The sequence below is a fragment of the Pseudophryne corroboree genome, chromosome 10, assembly GCF_028390025.1.
Source record: "Pseudophryne corroboree isolate aPseCor3 chromosome 10, aPseCor3.hap2, whole genome shotgun sequence".
In the NCBI taxonomy this organism is placed as follows: Eukaryota; Metazoa; Chordata; class Amphibia; order Anura; family Myobatrachidae; genus Pseudophryne; species Pseudophryne corroboree.
Window position 1 is genome coordinate 161,068,114 of NC_086453.1, and position 18,677 is coordinate 161,086,790.

The following is an 18,677-nucleotide window of genomic DNA, read 5'->3' on the forward strand; positions in this document are numbered from 1 at the left end:
TGTCATTGGTAGTAGCGCCGCGGCAGCAGTCCACTCTCCTTCCGCATTGGCTGCCCGCCGCTGTGAATGGTGGGATGAGGGAACCGCTTCACAGCAGCGCCGGGCAGCCAATACGGATGGAGAGGGGAGTGATGCAGCGGCGCTACTACCAATGATATAGCACTGCTGCGGCTTCATCCCTCCTCCTCCTTCTCTGACTGCTCTCTCCTCCAGTGCGGCGCACGGCAAAAAACTGGCAGCTTGTAATGAGTCAATTTGACTCATTACAAGCCGCTGGCTGTGTGCCAGTCACACCTGGCACTGAGGTAGTTACGGCGCTGTCACTGCCAATCACAGTGAAGTCAGTGCAGTCTCATGGACTGCATCTGGCTTCTCTGACAGTGAGCTGGGTGGCGGATTTTACCTGGGAGGCTGCAGTCCTGCAGTCCTGCAGCCCATAGTTAAAAACCACCACTGCTAATGGGCTATTTATAGTGATACCTTCACTGTCCAGATATCACACAAGCCTGTAATATGTCAGCTATGAGCTGATTGCCTGGTACTTTATCTCTCTCCACTATATCACTCTGCAATCTTACTGCCCCATGTGTTTAATATTTTAACTGAGAAACACAAGTATGTAGCACAGAGGTGCAATATGTAATCGTCATTTCTTCCCCATAGATTATGCAATAACCCATTGGCACCAGAGGGTGCACGTTTCGTTGTGGATGGACTAGCTGGTAATAGCTCACTGAAGAACCTTTCACTCCTGCACACGGATCTTGGAGATGATGGAGCTGAGATACTAGCAGCTCAGCTGGGAAGAAATAAGCACTTGCAAGAATTGAATCTGGCATACAATGGAATCCACGATGATGCTGGTCTCAAGCTGGTGGAAGAAGCTGCACGTCACCCAACACTGGGCAGAGTACAGTGAGTACAACCTACATATGGCGGACATTTATAAAACTATTGCAAAGGGAAAATTAGGTTTTGCAGAGGGAAACGGTTATAATACCGCCAGTCGGGATCCCGACGGCCACAATACAAACACAGGAATCCCGACGGGGTGAAATGCCGCCGCCGGAATACTGGTAAGACAGACTATTCTCTCTCTATAGGTGTCCACGACACCCATATAGGGAGAATATAACCTGTGGCGATCGCAGCGAGCCACCGTGGCCGCAGCGTGGTGAGAGCCGCAAGCCTGCAAGGGGCTTTTTAGCGCTCGCCCCGCTGCCGGCATTCTGGCGGATGAGATCCCACTGTCAGGGTCATGACAGCCGGGATCCCGTCCGCCAGCAATTAGTACGTATCCCCTTATACAAGCAGTAACTTCCAGTTGACATTGCATGATTGTGGATTTGCAGGGTTTGCTGGCTGTGATTGGTGTACAGTAGGTCTCGTTTCTCTGTTTGCAGTTTGGAAAGCAGTATAGTATGGGATACAGTATATATTCTGCTTGTGATGGATATTTAATTGGAGAATGTGGTGATTAATTAAAAAAAAGGATGTATATTTATAAGGAGTGAATGTAGGTATAGGGATAATGAATGTGTTAAGGAATATTGGCCCTCATTCTGAGTTGTTCGCTCGCTAGCTGCTTTTAGCAGCATTGCACACGCTAGGCCGCCGCCCTCTGGGAGTGTAACTTAGCGTAGCAGAATTGCGAATGAAAAATTAGCAAAACTGCTACTAAATAATTCTTAGCAGTTTCTGAGTAGCTCCGGACCTACTCACAGATTGCGATCAGCTCAGTCCGTTTAGTTCCTGGTTTGACATCACAAACACGCCCTGTGTTCGGCCAGCCACTCCCCCGTTTCTCTAGACACTCCCGCGTTTTTCCCTGACACGCCTGCGTTTTTTAGCAAACGCCAGGAAAATGCTGAGTTGCCGCCCAGGAACGCCCCCTTTCCTGTCAATCATTTACCGAACAGCAGTGCAACTGAAAAGCGCTGCAGAAGCCACAGGAAAACTGCTAAGTTTTGTGTTAAATAACTAAGCGCATGCGCCCTGCGTACCATGCGCATGCGCAATTTGCAACAAATCGCAGCATAGCGAAAAACGTCAACGAGCTAACAACTCGGAATGACCCCCATTATGTATTGTAATTAGGTTGCGATTTATGTAAGAGTAGCTGGCGATGCTGGGTCCAGGTTCTATATGTAGTCCTCTGACCTGCAGCAGTGATGCGGAACTGGATTCTATTTTTAATTTATCTTACGTTCTAGAGGATGCTGGGGCCCACATTAGTACCATGGGGTATAGACAGGTCCACTAGGAGCCACTGGCACTTTAAGAGTTTGAGAGTGTGGGCTCGCTCCTCCCTCTATGCCCCTCCTACCAGACTCAGTTTAGAAAATGTGGCCGGAGGAGGCGGTCACAGCTAGGGGAGCTCCTAGAGCTTCTTTAGTTTTATTATTTTTCTAAGAGTGAAGTTAGGCACAGGGAGGCTGCAGGCAACAGCCTCCCTGCTTCGTGGGACTAAGGGGGGGGAGTAGTGTCCGCCCTCAGGGGTTTTGAGCCACTATCTTCGCTGACAGGACATTAGCTCCTGAGGGTGATGATCGTTAGCCGCCCCAGGTGACCGCTCACTCCCGCAGCATGCCACCACCCCCTAACAGAGCCAGAAGAATTCCGGTGGCGAGTGAGTCACCGGCCCCTTTAACAAGCGGAGAGCCGGTGTGAAGATGGTGGCAACAGGGTGGGAGCGCAGTATTGTGAGGGGCACACTGAGCCAGCGCTGATGCCCTACACTGGTCAGCAAGTTTGTCAGGGACCTCTGTTACACTTTAATGTAGAGGGAGAAAGGGGATATGGGAAACTTGAGCACAGGTGGTGAAATATGATATGACACTGAATGAATTGGAAAAAACCACAGTAGTTTAGAATTTAATCCTTCATTGAAGGATACTATAGCAGTAACTCATGTGGAGGTGCACCCCTGAGAGTGAACACTAGTATACCAAAAAAGAAGAGGAAAAGACTCTCGTTTTTTGGGGGGCACTCATTGAAAAATATTGCATATAATCTAACTTTTATTAATTACCATTTAAAGCTGTTGCCACCAACCAGGACTGGGACAAAAACATACACACATAAATACAAAAATGACAAAACAATAGAAAACAACAAAAAAATGACAAAAAAACCACACCTAGGTTTGCGTGTGGTATGAACACGCCATGGGGAGATATGCCTGACGCAGTCAGGGCCAATATGGTATATACTGACACTAGTTCCTGCAACAGTTAGCCTTAACAGTCCCCTAACAGAAGGAGACAAATAGTGGGCTGGTATAGTCGGCTAACACAGGAAACAGAGACACTGTAGATAGATTTACCAACAATACTTCAGTCTCTCATAATAAATGATACTGGCGTAGAGTAAATAAGTAACAATGATGGTTTAGTGTGTGTTCAAACTTCATAGTAAGTGCAGTCTCCCCATAGATTGCATGTCATTGGTTCCTATAAAGAGGTAGTAGCGAAATAATCATAGTATTTATTCAGGATCTAGGATATAAATATCCATAATATAAACAAAAAATAATAATAATAATAATAATCTTGTAAATGTTACAGTGCAAATACTGTTAATTTTCTCAGTGCAGTAAACCGGTAAGCCTTATATTAGTAAATAATTTCTTGGTATCGAGTATCCACTATAAATATAGTGGATACTCGATACCAAGAAATTATTTACTAATACAGGTTGAGTATCCCTTATCCAAAATGCTTGGGACCAGAGGAATTTTGGATATCGGATTTTTCTGTATTTTGGAATAATTGCATACCATAACGAGATATTATGGTGATGGGACCTAAATCTAAGCACAGAATGCATTTATGTTTCATATACACCTTATACACACAGCCTGAAGGTCATTTTAGCCAATATTTTTTATAACTTTGTGCATTAAACAAAGTGTGTGTACATTCACAGAATTCATTTATGTGTCATATACACCTTATACACACAGTCTGAAGTTCATTTAATACAATATTTTTAATAACTTTGAGTATTAAACAAAGTATGTGTACACTGAGCCATCAAAAAACAAAGGTTTCACTATCTCAGTCTCACTCAAAAAAGTCCGTATTTCGGAATATTCCGTATTTCGGAATATTTGGATATGGGATACTCAACCTGTATAAGGCTTACCGGTTTACTGCACTGAGAAAATTAACAGTATTTGCACTGTAACATTTACAAGATTATTATTATTATTATTATTATTATTATTTTTTGTTTATATTATGGATATTTATATCCTAGATCCTGAATAAATACTATGATTATTTCGCTACTACCTCTTTATAGGAACCAATGACATGCAATCTATGGGGAGACTGCACTTACTATGAAGTTTGAACACACACTAAACCATCATTGTTACTTATTTACTCTACGCCAGTAGCATTTATTACAAGAGACCTAAGTATTGTTGGTAAATCTATCTACAGTGTTTCTGTTTCCTGTGTTAGCCGACTATACCAGCCCACTATTTGTCTCCTTCTGTTAGGGGACTGTTCAGGCTAACTGTTGCAGGAACTAGTGTCAGTATTTACCATATTGGCCCTGACTGCGTCAGGCATATCTCCCCATGGCGTGTTCATACCACACGCAAACCTAGGTGTGTTTTTTTTTGTCATTTTTTTGTTGTTTTCTATTGTTTTGTCATTTTTGTATTTATGTGTGTATGTTTTTGTCCCAGTCCTGGTTGGTGGCAACAGCTTTTAATGGTAATTAATAAAAGTTAGATTTTATGCAATATTTTTCAATGAGTGCCCCCAAAAAAACGAGAGTCTTTTCCTCTTCTTTTTTGGTATACCTCTGTTACACTGCCAGCAGAAATACTCGCGGCCAGTATAAAGAATTGAAGAGCGGGAAGCAACGCCATGTTCAGGGGTCGTAGCATCTCAGTGCGGACCCAGCAGCATTCAGCACCATTTTCCTGCCTGCAGATCCTCTACAGAGATGCTGACAGGGAGAGCTGTCCCTCCAAGCAACTCCAGCTATCCTGTGCGGTACCAGGGGGTTATAGAAGGGGGGAGACTGTCAATACTGTGTAGTCTATTAAGGTACACAGTAAGCGCCAGGTAGTGGTATTGTATCTACCTAGAAAAGCACTTTGTGTGGGTTGGCTCCAATCTCTGTGTTTCTATTTGGAATACTTGGGGGGAAACTGTGTGTCTGACATTTCCCTGTGTGGGTGTTTGTCTCACATAGCCATGTCTAGGGACTTTGTCTCTTATGCTGCGGAGAAAATTTCCTATCAGGAGGAATCCATTCCATGTGCACAGGAATTTAATGTATTATCTCAGATCCCTATTGAGCCTGAGTGGTTGACCTCTTTTAAGGGTATGATCTCTCAGATCTCTACTAGGGTAGCTCATACTGAGACTGAAACTCAGGTTTTAAAGAAATCTGTGGCGGATTGGTCAGGTTCTGTCTCTATTCCTTCAAAATCCCCTAGCATATACCCACAAAAAGGTGCACTTGCCCAGATTATGTAAAATGACACAGATACAGACTCTGACACGGCATACGGTGACGGGGATGTGCTGAGGCGGGTGGCATCCCTGGCTAAGGGGGTGCAGCTAATGAATGAGGCCATTAGAGATGTGTTAAATATTACTGACACAACACCTGAGCAGGTTGAGGAGGCTTACTTCACAGACAGTAAGAAAGCCTCGCTAACCTTCCCTGCGTCTAAAGAATTAAACGATTTAGTTGAAAAATCCTGGGAAAACCCGGAGAAAAAATTCCAGATCCCAAAAAGGGTACTGGTTGCATTTCCCTTCCCTGAGGAAGATAGTAAAAAATGGGAAAACCCACCCATAGTTGACGCGTCTGTATCCAGGATGTCGAAAAATTTGTTTTTTTCCTGTCCCTGGATCTACCGCGTTAAAAGAACCGGCGGATCGTAAGATGGACACTACTATTGCCTGCGCATGGATCTCTAAAGCTATAGTAAAGTGGTAAGGCACATTACTAGATTATTTGGATTCACTGGATAGAAGTGACATTTAATTATTTTTACAAAACATACAGGATTCTGCGGGATTCATGGTGGAATCCATGAGGGACCTGGGTACGCTGACTGCAAGGATGTCTCAGCTCGCAATGTTCTGCAGACGCAGAATCCAGGAGAAGTGTGGAGAACTTACCCTACACAGGTCAGGCTCTCTTTGGGGAAGCATTGGATGCGTGGATTTCCATGGCAACCACGGGTAAGTCACCTTTTCTTCCCTCAGTTGCACCTTCTACGAAGAAACCTTTTTCTTCATCAGCATCGCAGTCTTTTTTGACCGCTAAGACAAAAAAGTCCAAGCCTCCTACCATTCTTTAGAGGTGTGCAGGCAAAATCCAAAAAGCCTGCACCCGCAGGCTCCCAGGACCAGAATCCTGCTTTTGGTACCTCAAAATCCTCAGCATGACGGTGGACCGTCTGGGTGTCGTCCAGCCTGGATCCCTGGGTACAGGATATTGTGTCCCAGTGGTACAGACTGGAGCTTCAAGAGCTTTACTGACCGACAGAACTGTCCTACTGGAAGCTATCTAGAAATTGGAACGGTCAGAGGTCATTGTCCCAGTTCCACCTCATATGCACAACGTGGGTTACTATTCAAACCTTTTTGTGGTACCGAAACCGGATGCTTCAGTCAGACCAATTTTGAACTTAAAATAGTTAAACCCTTATCTAAGGGAGTTAAAATTAAAAATGGAGTCTCTGAGAGTGGTGATCTCAGGTCTGGAGGAGGGGGAGTTTCTGGTATCCTTAGATCTCAATGATGCGTATCTCCACATTCCGATTTGGCCTGTGCACCAGGCTTATCTCAGATTTGCACTGTTAGACAGTCACTATCAGTTTCAGGCGCTGCCATTCAGTCTCTCCACGGCAGAGATGATGGTTCTTCTCCGCAGACGGGGAGTGAACATAATTCCATATCTGGACTATCTACTGATAAAGGCGTCATCCAGGGAGAAGCTGTTACAGTCCATTGCTCTCACAACTCATCTGCTCAGGTTCCATGGTTGGATCCTGAACCTTCCAAAGTCACATTTGGAGCCGACAAGGAGATTGTCCTTACTAGGGATGATCCACAATACAAAAGTGCAGAGGGTGTTTCTACCGGTGGAGAAAGCATTGGTAATACAATCAATGGTCCGGGATGTCCTGAAGCCAGCCCGGGTATCGATTCATCAGTGCATTTGTCTTTTGGGGAAGATGGTTGCCTCTTATGAGGCTCTGCAGTTCGGAAGGATCCATGATCGATTCTTCCAATTGGATCTCTAGAAAAGTGGTCGGGTTCTCATCTACACATGCACCTGAGGATACGTCTGTCACCGAAAGAAAGGATTTCACTCCTCTGGTGGCTACAAATGCCTCACCTTCTGGAAGGCCGCAGGTTCGGGATTCAGTACTGGATCCTTCCAACCACGGATGCAAGTCTCTGGGGCTGGGGCGCAGTCACTCAAGGAAAAACCTTCTAAGGAAGGTGGTCAAGCTTTGAATCCGGTCTTCCAATCAACATTCTGGAACTAAGAGCCGTATACAACCGTCTTCTAAAAGCGGCACATCTTCTGGAAGATCAGGCCATTCAGGTTCAGTTGGACAATGTGACGACAGTGGCTTATATAAACCAACAAGGCGGAATGAAGAGCAGAGCTGCAATGTCAGAGGTAGCAATAATCATCCTTTGGACGGAAAAGCATGCAGTGGTGCTGTCAGCAATCTTCATTCCAGGAGTGGACAACTGGGAAGCTGACTTCCTCAGCAGACACGATCTACATCCAGGAGAGTGGGGTCTCCATCCAGAGGTGTTCACGGAGGTTACAAATCTTTGGGGGGTTCCTCAAATAGACATGATGGCATCCCGCCTCAACAAAAAACTTCAGAGGTATTGCTCCAGGTCAAGAGACCCACAGGCAGTGGCGTTGGACTCCCTGGTAACTCCATGGGCGTTCCAGCCAGTGTACGTGTTTCCTCCACTTCCACTAATTCCAAGAATCCTAAAGCTCATAAGGAGAACAGGCGTTCATGCAATCCTCATTGCTCCGGACTGGCCAAGAAGGGCTTGGTACGTGGATCTTCTGGATCTACTGCTGGAAGAGCTGAGGCCTTTTCCTCTTCGGGAGGACCTGCTGCAGCAGGGGCCTATCGCTTATCAAGACTTACCGTTCCTACGTTTGACGGCTTGGAAGTTGAACACCAGATCTTAGCTCGGAAGTGCATTCCGAACCAGGTTAGTCCTACTCTGATTCAGGCTAGGAAAGGAGTAATGTCTAAACATTACCATCACATTTGGTAAAAGTATGTATCTTGGTGTTAATCCAAGAAGTTTCCTATGGAGGAGTTTCAACTTGGTCATTTTCTCCTCTTCCTGCAAGCGGGTGTGGATATGGGCCTTCTGTTGGGATCCGTAAAGGTCCAGATTTCGGCCCTATCCATTTTGTTTCAGAAACAGTTGGCTTCCCTCCCTGAGGTTCAGACCTTTTTGAAAGGGGTTCTGCACATCCAGCCTCTCTTTGTGCCACCTATTGCGCCCTAAGATCTTAACGTGGTGTTACAGTTCCTCCAATCGGATTGGTTCGCACCTCTACCGGAGGTTGAGGTCAAGTTTCTCACGTGGAAGGCTGTCACTTTGTTGGCCTTAGCTTCTGCTAGACTTGTGTCGGAGTTGGGGGCTTTGTCTTGTGAGAGCCCCTACTTGATCTTCCATGAAGATAGAGCTGAGCTCTGGACACATCAGCAATTCCTTCCGCAGGTTGTCGTCATTACATATCAACCAACCTATTGTGGTGCCAGTTGCTACTGACTCCTCAATTCCATCAAAGTCCTTGGATGTTGTAAGGGCTCTGAAAATCTATGTGATTCTTGGGGATACTGACCCCAAGTTTCTGTGACCCCCTCAAGGCTAACACAAGCGTCAGAACCCATGGTGGGTCTGAATTAACAAGTCCATTATATATGGCCTGGAGTGAGTTGTCGCTGCCGCTGTCCGCAGCGGCTGTGTGAGACGTCACCAGCCGCCGTGGCCCGCCCCCCCCCGAACGGTCCGACCACGCCTGTGTTGGCCGGACCGCTCCCCCTAAACGGCAGCTTAACGCCGCCGTTCAGCCCCCTCCCGCCTAGTGACCGACTCTGTCTCAGAGTTGATTGCTAGGCAAAGAAAGCTGCCATGTGCCTGCGCACTGCGGCGCCGGCGCATGCGCAGTTCCGACCCGATCGTTGCGCTGCCACAAACTGCAGCGAGCAGGACGGAATGACCCCCATTGTACAGAGATGCTAAGTACTGTGTTTTTGTATCCATAAACTTTTGGAGGAGCTTTTATCGCTCCCCATTATACTTAGAAAGATAACACTTGCCGCTGTAGCCTATGCAGCAGAGTACGTTACAAGCTGTTCGTGCTATTTAGTACTCAAATAGAAATTACTGTACAGAGATGCTAAGCACGGTGATTTGGCATACAGGAATTTAGGAAGGAGCTTTTATCTTTCCCCTTTATACTTAATACTTTGTGATTTGGACGCTCGCATATCCCTAACAGCAATAGACCATTCCTGTCACACATTCGTTTGCGTCTATATACACTACTATTTTTATTTGTTGATTTTTCTTCGGGACTTGGATGCTCACATATTCCTAACGTCAATGGACTATACTGTGGCTTTATCACGCTTGTTTGCACCTATATATACTGTACTGTTTGCGTCTGTACTGTATGACATACTGTAGTACGTTGTATCTTAATGAGATGCACCAGTAAAGTAGTTCTTACGCTGTAGTTCAGTATTGTATTTTAATGAAGACCACACGCATGCGCAATGGTGATTTTTAAAAAGCAACATCTGGTGGATGATCGCAAGTAATACACTCAAAGGTAATGCCAAACACTCTGTCCCTATGACTAGGCAAGCCTCCTTGCGCCCAGGCACGCTGCGTATGCCTGATTGCGACTAACGCCTCTGCCAGCAAAGATAATGGAGGCTCCATCAGTATGTCAATGGTGTTACCAGCTCTTTCTTCTTCGGGGTCCATGGTCTCTACAGGGATTATGTATGGCTGGCGGAGACCAGGACTGGCGCTGAACATCTTAAGCTTGTGAGCTTCCCAGGATGCACTGGGCTCCTTTTCCCTCATACCCAGCCCCCATGCTCAGGCATCTGTTGTTGTTTTTTCGGTGCCAGCAAGAGCTGGTCAACACTGAACAGGGGCTGCAGTAATGCAGCCCAAACTTCTTTTATTTTTTTTTATTTTTTTTGATCATTCAGCACCTGGCAGTCCACGGGAAGCCAACACTGATGCATCCTACACCCCCTCCAGGCTGCGACACCATGAGTGGGTTGATGATTTCAGCGAGACCCTCTGACACACTTTTACTATCAGGAGGCACAGGGGACACTCAAGGGACTCCACCGAATGGATAGTAGTACAGGTAAGGCAGTTTCCCGTTTGCGGGACGCACACATTGCACAGTCCTTATGCCACCATTTACGGGAAGTGGACCAGCGACGCTAATGTGCTCCCAGACCATTATGTGCCCCCACGGCTGCACTAGACCACCAGTGCTTAATGTGCACTGGTGCTGGGGACCTTATACAGGCCAGGAGAACCAGTGTTGGAGGTCAGCTCTTCCCCAGCAGCCACTCCCCCAGCCCAGGGCGCCATTCCACTGTGGTCATCCTGCCCTGGGCTACTCCTCCCTTATCCTCCTTCATAGAGATGCTTCCCAGCCATAGCCGAAAGCTCTGCAGGTCTCCAGGAGTGTTGGGCTGAGTCGAGTTTCCCTGTTTACCTCCCTTCACTGCAGGGTGTATACAGTTCTGCATCCTATCAGCCCTCTCCACATGGCTGATTAGTTGATATCAGTGCCCGTTGCAGTTAAGACTTGTATTTCTGCATTGTATGTGACTTATGCTACTGCTGCTGCTTGAACTTTTATGTTTCTTGCTGTACATTATAATTGCTTTTCCTGTACTTTCACTCATATTCAGTGACCTTTGAATACTGATGTGTTTTGGGTTTACTCTGCCACACATTACATTATATTTGTGAAGGCTCTTTATCACATACTGCTCCAGTTGCACTCTGCATATTACCATATTATGTGTGTACACTCCTCACAGACATGTCTAGCAAATTGCATATCTAAACAGACTGGGGCTCCCGCTCTGGTAGCATGTGCTACCTGTAACTTGGAGGTTTTACCTCAGAATTTATCACAGGATGGTCCATGCACAGCTTGTCTGATGTCTCCGAGCACCTCAGCTCTACCAGTGCCAGCACAAGAGCCTCCATGGGCTTCTTTTTCTACTTTACTGGTAAAGATTGCTGACCATATTGTTACCACGGGCCCCCCCGGACCTGAACCCCTATAGTTAGTGTTAGGGACTTACCCAATGAGAGGCTACCTTGATGCGGTGGGTAAGCTCATAGCCCTGGCCAGGAATATGCTAAGTGCCTCTGGTTACTACAGGTTGAGCTAGTGTGAGACAGTGCACCTGCTACCTTTTCCCTCTGTACATATTGTTACCACACCTGTGGCTCTCCCTGTGGGTCTACCACAGCCAGTACATCCCACCATGGCTACCCATTGCAGCCTGTTTATCAGACTATTGCAGCCCCACCCGCCCCTCCTCCATGGTTGTACTTATTCTTTAACTCTGTACAGAATCCGCTTTATTGGCCAGGTATACTTGTGTATACTAGAAATTTGTCTTCAGTTTGCTATACAACAGCCAAGTAGGTAACAGATAAGCAGGTGGGGATGGGGTGGCAAGTAAAGTCATACAGATAGGCATACCATAGGGACACAAGTTAGTTACATGCTGATACATTGGGTTGTCCGCAATATGGTCGTCCATCCACGTCTCCATAAAGCAGAGGACGAACGACCCTGTAATGCCTGACCCTGCGCTGCCCAGAAGGAGGGACAATACGTCGAACTTGTTTGCCGGTGAGCACACATTCGAAAGCAGGATTGCGAGACGTGCAGACCGGTGCCCTTGCCGCCGCCACCTCAATAGGGCACCTTTGCGACAGCCTCTCCTCTGAGCCCAGGTCCAACATGAGGGCCTCCATCATTCTCTTTCCAAGGCTGGCGATCCACTCGCCAGTCACTGCCCGGGCTGCGCGGGAGGGGCGCGGGTGCTCGGTCATCCACTTCGGCGTCCACGACGTCTGCATCCCTGCCACACAGGGCAGCAGATCTTCATGCTGATGGGTCCATATGTGGGGGGAGCACCACGTGAGCGCTCCAACTTAAAAAGGCTTCCCTGCTGTATTTGGTCACCGGTGGTGCAGGGGAGAACAAGGTGAAACAGGTATTTTGGCTCAGCTGCGTAGCTCTGAAGCAGCCATCTGTGGCGCCATCTTAGATTGTAGTCGCTATAATCGTTGCTGTAACCTATTGCTGCTCCTTAATATAATGGGTATATTTGAAATAAGTGATACTGTAAATAAAATAACTTTGCTTTTTCTGTTGCTGATTTAGTCAATTATTCCAGTACAAAAGCAGGTTTGTGGAAAGGTGTTAGAATCCAATTCCTGTTGTGTAGGTGAGAAATATCTGTGTGAGAGGCCTTTGAAGTAGATTTCTTGTGGGGGTAGTGATAATGTGTCCTGTGGAATGGCTCCTGCAATTTGAATTGAGCAGTGACCCTTCAGTGATTCAGAGCCTGCATATGCTGTATATTAGTTGATTAATGCAAGAAGTCAGTTATTTCTGCTGCGGGGTTCACTGGGCTCCACAAGGATTAACATCGGGGTGTAGAGTAGGATCTTGATCCGAGGCCCAACAAGCTCAAAGCTTTGACTGTTCCCAAGATGCACAGCACCGCCACCTCTATAACCCCGCCTCCGTGCGCAGGAGCTCAGTTTGTAAGTTGGTGCCATGCAGTAAGCAGGCAATCAACATGGGGGCTGCTCCTGCAACCCATATTATAGCTTATCTCAGAAGAAAAGAAGAACTTTTGAAGACATCAAGGGATGCAGATTTTATGTATTTCAAATAGACATCGTTTGCTGCAGCTCCATATACTCCCACACCCTGGTTGCCGGGTAACTATAGCGGAGGCTCCGGTGTTCTTCCGTTAGTCACACACACACTTGCCGCTGACCTCTGGTATCGCGTGGCCGCAGATACAAGGGGAGGTAAGGGGGCTCTTTGGCCTGCTGTTAACTGCGATCCAGCTCGGCCGTGGGAGACGGGCCGCGCACGCTGGCGTGGACACTGTAAAGGGCAGCCGCTCCACTAGTCACTGGGACACGGCACAGGTGAGGGTTTTTCTCTTATAAAAACCTGTTTTTGTCTTACGTCCTAGAGGATGCTGGGGTCCATATTAGTACCATGGGGTATAGACGGGTCCACCAGGAGCCATTGGCACTCTAAGAGTTTAATCGTGTGGGCTGGCTCTTCCCTCTATGCCCCTCCTACCAGACTCAGTTTACAAAATGTGCCCAGAGGAGCCGGTCACAGCTAGGGGAGATCTACAGAGCTTTTCTAGTAAAGTTTATTTTAGAGTTTATTTTTTTACAGGAGGCTGTTGGCAACAGACTGTCTGCAGCGAGGGAATGAGGGGGGGAGCAGTGTTTGCCCTGCGGGGTCTGAGCCACTGTCTCCACTGACTGGACATTGAGCTCCAGAGGGGATAGATCACGCCCCAACGCAGGGGAACGCTCACCCCAGCAGCACGCCGCCACACCCTTGCAGAGCTGAAGAAGTGGCGAGTGAGTCACCGTCCCCCCTAGCAAGTGGGGGGTCGGTGTGAAGATGGCGGCTTCGGGGTAGGAGCGCAGTATTAACTGCGCTCCCGGACGGCTCAGCGGTACATAGGTGCGATACTGTGAGGGGCGCCCTGAGCCAGCGCCTGACCCTACACTGACCAATCCAGCCTGTCGGGGTCTGCGGATCTCAGCCAGCACACAAATACCTCACGTCAGTATAAACTTGAAGATAGGGAAGACCGCACCATTAAGGGGGCGTAGCTTCTCAGCAGACCCAGCAGCATTTCTACGCCATTTTCCTGCATGCAGTCAGATGCACGTGGAAGATCAGTCCCTCCAGTGCAACTCCAGCTATCTGTACGGTACCAGGGGTTTGTAGAAGGGAGGGGAGGTGCTACACTGCGGCCTACTATTGCCTGTGCATGGATTTCTAAAGCTATTTTCAGGTGGTCAATCACTCTGCAGGAGGACTTGCCTACGATGGATAAAGGTGACGTTGATTTATTTTTATGTAATATTCAGGATTCTGCAGGGTTCCTGGTAGATTCCATGGAGGACCTGGGTTCCATGGCTGCGGGGATCTCCTCCATGTCGGTCTCGGCTCGCATGGGTAAAGGCTGTGTCACCTATTAAGGGACACAGTCAGCACTGGTTTACAGCACTGGTTTAGGGTCTCCCTATACCTGTAATAGCGCTGTGTGTGGGTTGGCTCCAATCTCTGTGTCTCTCTGGGGGGGGACTCGGTTTGCCCAGTACCCTGTGTGTATGTGGGGTGAGTGGTGTCTATTAGCAAACAGAGACTCTGTTTCCTAGGCTGCAGAGGATCTATCTTCTCAGGAAGATCCCATCCCATGTAATCAGGATTGCACTGTTGTAGCACAGATCCCAGCTAGAGAACCAGAGTGGTTAGCCTCTCTTAGGGGGACTATTTCTCAGCTTTCTGAAAGGGTTGCAGGAACTGAGCATGCAACTCAGGTATTGCAATCCTCTATAGTTGTATGGTCTGATACTGCTCCCTCAGGGTCCCCTGCGGTACATTCTCACAATCGTGCACCTGCCAAAATTATGCAGGATGGCACGGACACCGATTCTGACACTGCAGACGGTGACGGGGATGTGTCGAGGGGGACGGCATCACTTGCTAAGGGGGTGCAGTTGATGATTGAGGCCATACGGGATGTGTTGCACAAGGTGGATGCTACGCTCAAATCCATTTACACGGCTTCAGGTGCTACACTGCGGCCTACTATTGCCTGTGCATGGATTTCTAAAGCTATTTTCAGGTGGTCAATCACTCTGCAGGAGGACTTGCCTACGATGGATAAAGGTGACGTTGATTTATTTTTATGTAATATTCAGGATTCTGCAGGGTTCCTGGTAGATTCCATGGAGGACCTGGGTTCCATGGCTGCGGGGATCTCCTCCATGTCGGTCTCGGCTCGCATGGGTCTCTGGCTGCGCCAATGGTCTGCGGATGCGGAATTTAGAAAAATGTGGAGGGACTACCATATACAGGTCAGGCTCTCTTTGGGGAGGCGCTAGATGCATGGATTGCCACGGCTACCGCGGGTAAGTCTCCTTTTCTCCCCTCAGCTGCATTGGCTACAAAGAAGCCTTCTACACCAGCCACGTCACAGTCCTTTAGACCCGCGAGGCCTAGAAACATCAAGCCTTCTCACACATTCTTCAGAGGTGGTCATGCTAAAGGAAAGAAGCCTGCTCCCGCAGGTTCCCAAGACCAGAAGCCTTCTTCTGGTACCCCAAAGTCCTCCGCATGACGGTGGACATCTCAGCCTGGAGGAAGGTCAGGTGGGGGCAAGACTCTGGCATTTCAGCCACGTCTGGATGTCGACTGGACCCTTGGGTACAGGATATTGTATCCAGGGGGTACAGGCTGGAGTTTCAAACTCTCCCACCTCACCGTTTCTTCAAATCAGGCTTGCTAGCTCTGCCGGCAGACAGAACAATTTTTCTGGAAGCTGTCCAAAAATTGGTAGTGTCCAGGGTCATTGTTCCAGTTCCGCCTCATCAGTGGAACAAAGGTTACTATTCGAACCTTTTTGTGGTACCGAAGCCGGATGGTGCGGTACGGCCAATTCTGAACTTAAAATCTTTGAACCATAATCTCAGGGAGTTCAAATTCAAGATGGAGTCTCTGAGAGCTGTCATCTCAGTACTGACGGAGGGGGAGTTCCTGGTGTCCCTGGACATCAAGAATGCGTACCTCCATATTCCCATTTGGTCGCCGCATCAGGCATATCTCAGGTTTGCACTATTAGACGATCACTATCAGTTTCAAGCGCTGCCGTTTGGCCTCTCCACAGCACCGAGGGTCTTCACCAAGGTGATGGCAGAGATGATGGTTCTCCTCCGCAAGCAAGGGGTGAACATAATTCCATATCTGGACAATCTCCTGATGAAGGCGTCATCCAGAGAGAAGTTATTAAGATCCATTGCTCTCACGACACAACTGCTCAAGGAGCACGGTTGGATCCTGAACCTTCTAAAGTCTCATCTGGAGCCGACAAGGAGGCTGTCTTTCCTGGGGATGATTGTTGGCCTTAGCTTCTGCTCAACGCGTGTCGGAATTGGGGGCTTTGTCTTGTAAAAGTCCCTATCTGATCTTCCATGAAGAGAGGGCGGAACTCAGGACTCATCTGCAGTTCCTGCCTAAGGTTGTATCAGCTTTTCATAGCAAACAACCTATTGTGGTGCCAGTGGCTACTGATTCCTCAATTGCTTCAAAGGCATTGGACGTGTTTCTCCCCGCTCGCTGTATGACGCTGACCGCCGGACTTTGCGCTATGGGGAGGTGGAGCGCGCTCACGTGACCACAGACCGGCAGGAGAGGAGACCAGGCGAGCCGCATAGATGCAAAACGCATGAAGTCCGGCGGTCAGCGTCATACAGCGAGCGGGGAGAAACACACCATTTGTCAATAAGTATTCTCTCCTATCTTGCTCTTTATTTGTCTCCCGTTCTCCAGCTACGCATATATGTAATTTCAACACTAAGTGTACCGGTCTTTTTGGCAAAGTTATGCCATTTACTACAGGCATTATTTATCATATATGGGAATTATTGTTTTTCAGGTGCTTTAAATACATATGGTGATATTAGACATTTTGTGTCTTCATGTGTTTGACATGATATAATCAGGAGCAATCAGCAATTCATTAGGGCTCTGGCAATTATAGCACAGGTATTGCCCTTGTTTTATTCCTGATATTCCAGCACCGTTCTTCATGCAGGTTTCAACAGGCAATACGCTATTATGCATATCCTGGCTATTACAGCGTAAATGATATCTGGCATGGTTTTATGAAACAAACTAGACAGATATACTGTTGATACACTGTGGATACATGCAAAATCTTTCTCATTGCAAGCATATATTGGCTTAACGATGTTGTTACAAAGACAGTACTTGCTATTTCAGGCACTATTGTGTTAGTCAGCCTTTTTGTGGATAATAGAGATTGAGTCTCCCAATATATAATTCTTATCTACCTTATCCACTCTCCAAGCCTGTCTTTTTCCCTTTTTTTCACAAGCTGAAAAATCGGTATTTTGGTCCATTTCCATTCCCTGCCCTATACTGTTTGTGGTGACGAGGAGGGAGAAAAGTGGAAAGGTTTAGATCATTTCAGTCTCAGCTTTAATTACATTATATAACTTCAAACAGATTCATGCTTTGATGTTAACCAACGTGATTGTCACAATAACCTTTTTCTCACTCAATATCTAACAGGGAGATCCAGTAAGCAACAGAGACCATTTTCTCCTGGATCCCATAAAGATAATTTGGCATGTCCTCAGTACAACAAGGGTTTTCATATCTGCCTTACCCATAAAAAAACCCATTCTCAATGGTGCTGCACAGCACACAAAGAAATATACAGGCAGTTTCTGCTGGCAAATTTTATTGACCACATGATTTAAACCTCCGTATACCTATAAACTTGGGTTACAATTTGGTGCAATGACGGTCAAACATATGTATCTCTATTAAGAGATAATTTTTTCATTACAGCAACCAGGTTTAGTGTTTACCTATTGGCTGCATACCAGCTGTAGTTTTCTGCCTTATCAATTACAATCTACTACCATACCACACCGCGCATGCCCAATCTCGTCTGATCTTGGAAGCAATACGGTGTTGGGCCTGGTCAGTACTTAGGTGGTTGACCACTAAGGAATACCAGGTGTTGTAGGTTTTGTGACGGCGCTACATCGGTTATTGCACTAACCTCGTAGATTAATGCCTGGTGGGCCTGTTATTAATGCCTTATTTATTAATCAATATATTCACAGTCTTAGCTTAAATTGGTGGTTTATACTGTATAGCCACATTTTAGACAAAAATCTATTTTTGTTTACCTATATCTTATTTAAATATCATTAAAGGTTACGTTTTAACTAATTCATTCTTACATTATTGTTTACAATTAAAATCATAACTGTTTCCAAGAGTGAGTGCTCCCAACAAAGGTCACTTTTTCTTTGTTTTTCTTCTTCCTATTACCCAGGGAATATAGATTGTAAGCTCCACTGGGGCAGGGACTGATGTGAATGGCCAAGTATTCTCTGTAAAGCGCTGCGGAATATGTGTGGGCTATATAAATAACTGGTAATAATAATAATAATAACCTGTAGCCCCTCCCCCAGCCTCAGGGCGCCATTTGGGTAAATCTTCCCGGCCCGGAGCTGCATATCTTCCTGTCACTCCCTGTCATCTGCCATTACACGGAGCTGTGCTGTTCCTGGAACTGCTGGGGCATAACCTCCTCTGTAAAGCCGCCTGCTCGCCAGCGCTGTGCATTTTACAGGACACTTAAGTATTCTACCTGTCAAGGGACAGTGTTAGTTAAGAAAGAGTGCATACATTCAGGGCTTTGTGGTATAAACACCCTGTGATATACATACAGTATCTACTGTGTTTTGTTATATGTACTGTTT

The 18,677-nt window shown here is 46.9% G+C and overlaps 1 protein-coding gene and 1 pseudogene across 3 annotated transcripts in view; both read left to right on the forward strand.

Annotated features, from left to right (window-relative positions):
- NLRX1 (NLR family member X1) overlaps window positions 1–18,677 on the forward strand; it is a 477,701-nt gene that overhangs the window by 379,585 nt on the left and 79,439 nt on the right. For all 3 annotated transcript variants that reach the window (XM_063942904.1, XM_063942903.1, XM_063942905.1), the window contains one exon: window positions 664–915. In XM_063942904.1, the coding sequence (XP_063798974.1) occupies window positions 664–915 (252 nt within the window). The remainder of the gene's footprint in view (window positions 1–663; window positions 916–18,677) is intronic.
- LOC134968148 (5S ribosomal RNA) lies at window positions 17,817–17,935 on the forward strand (annotated as a pseudogene).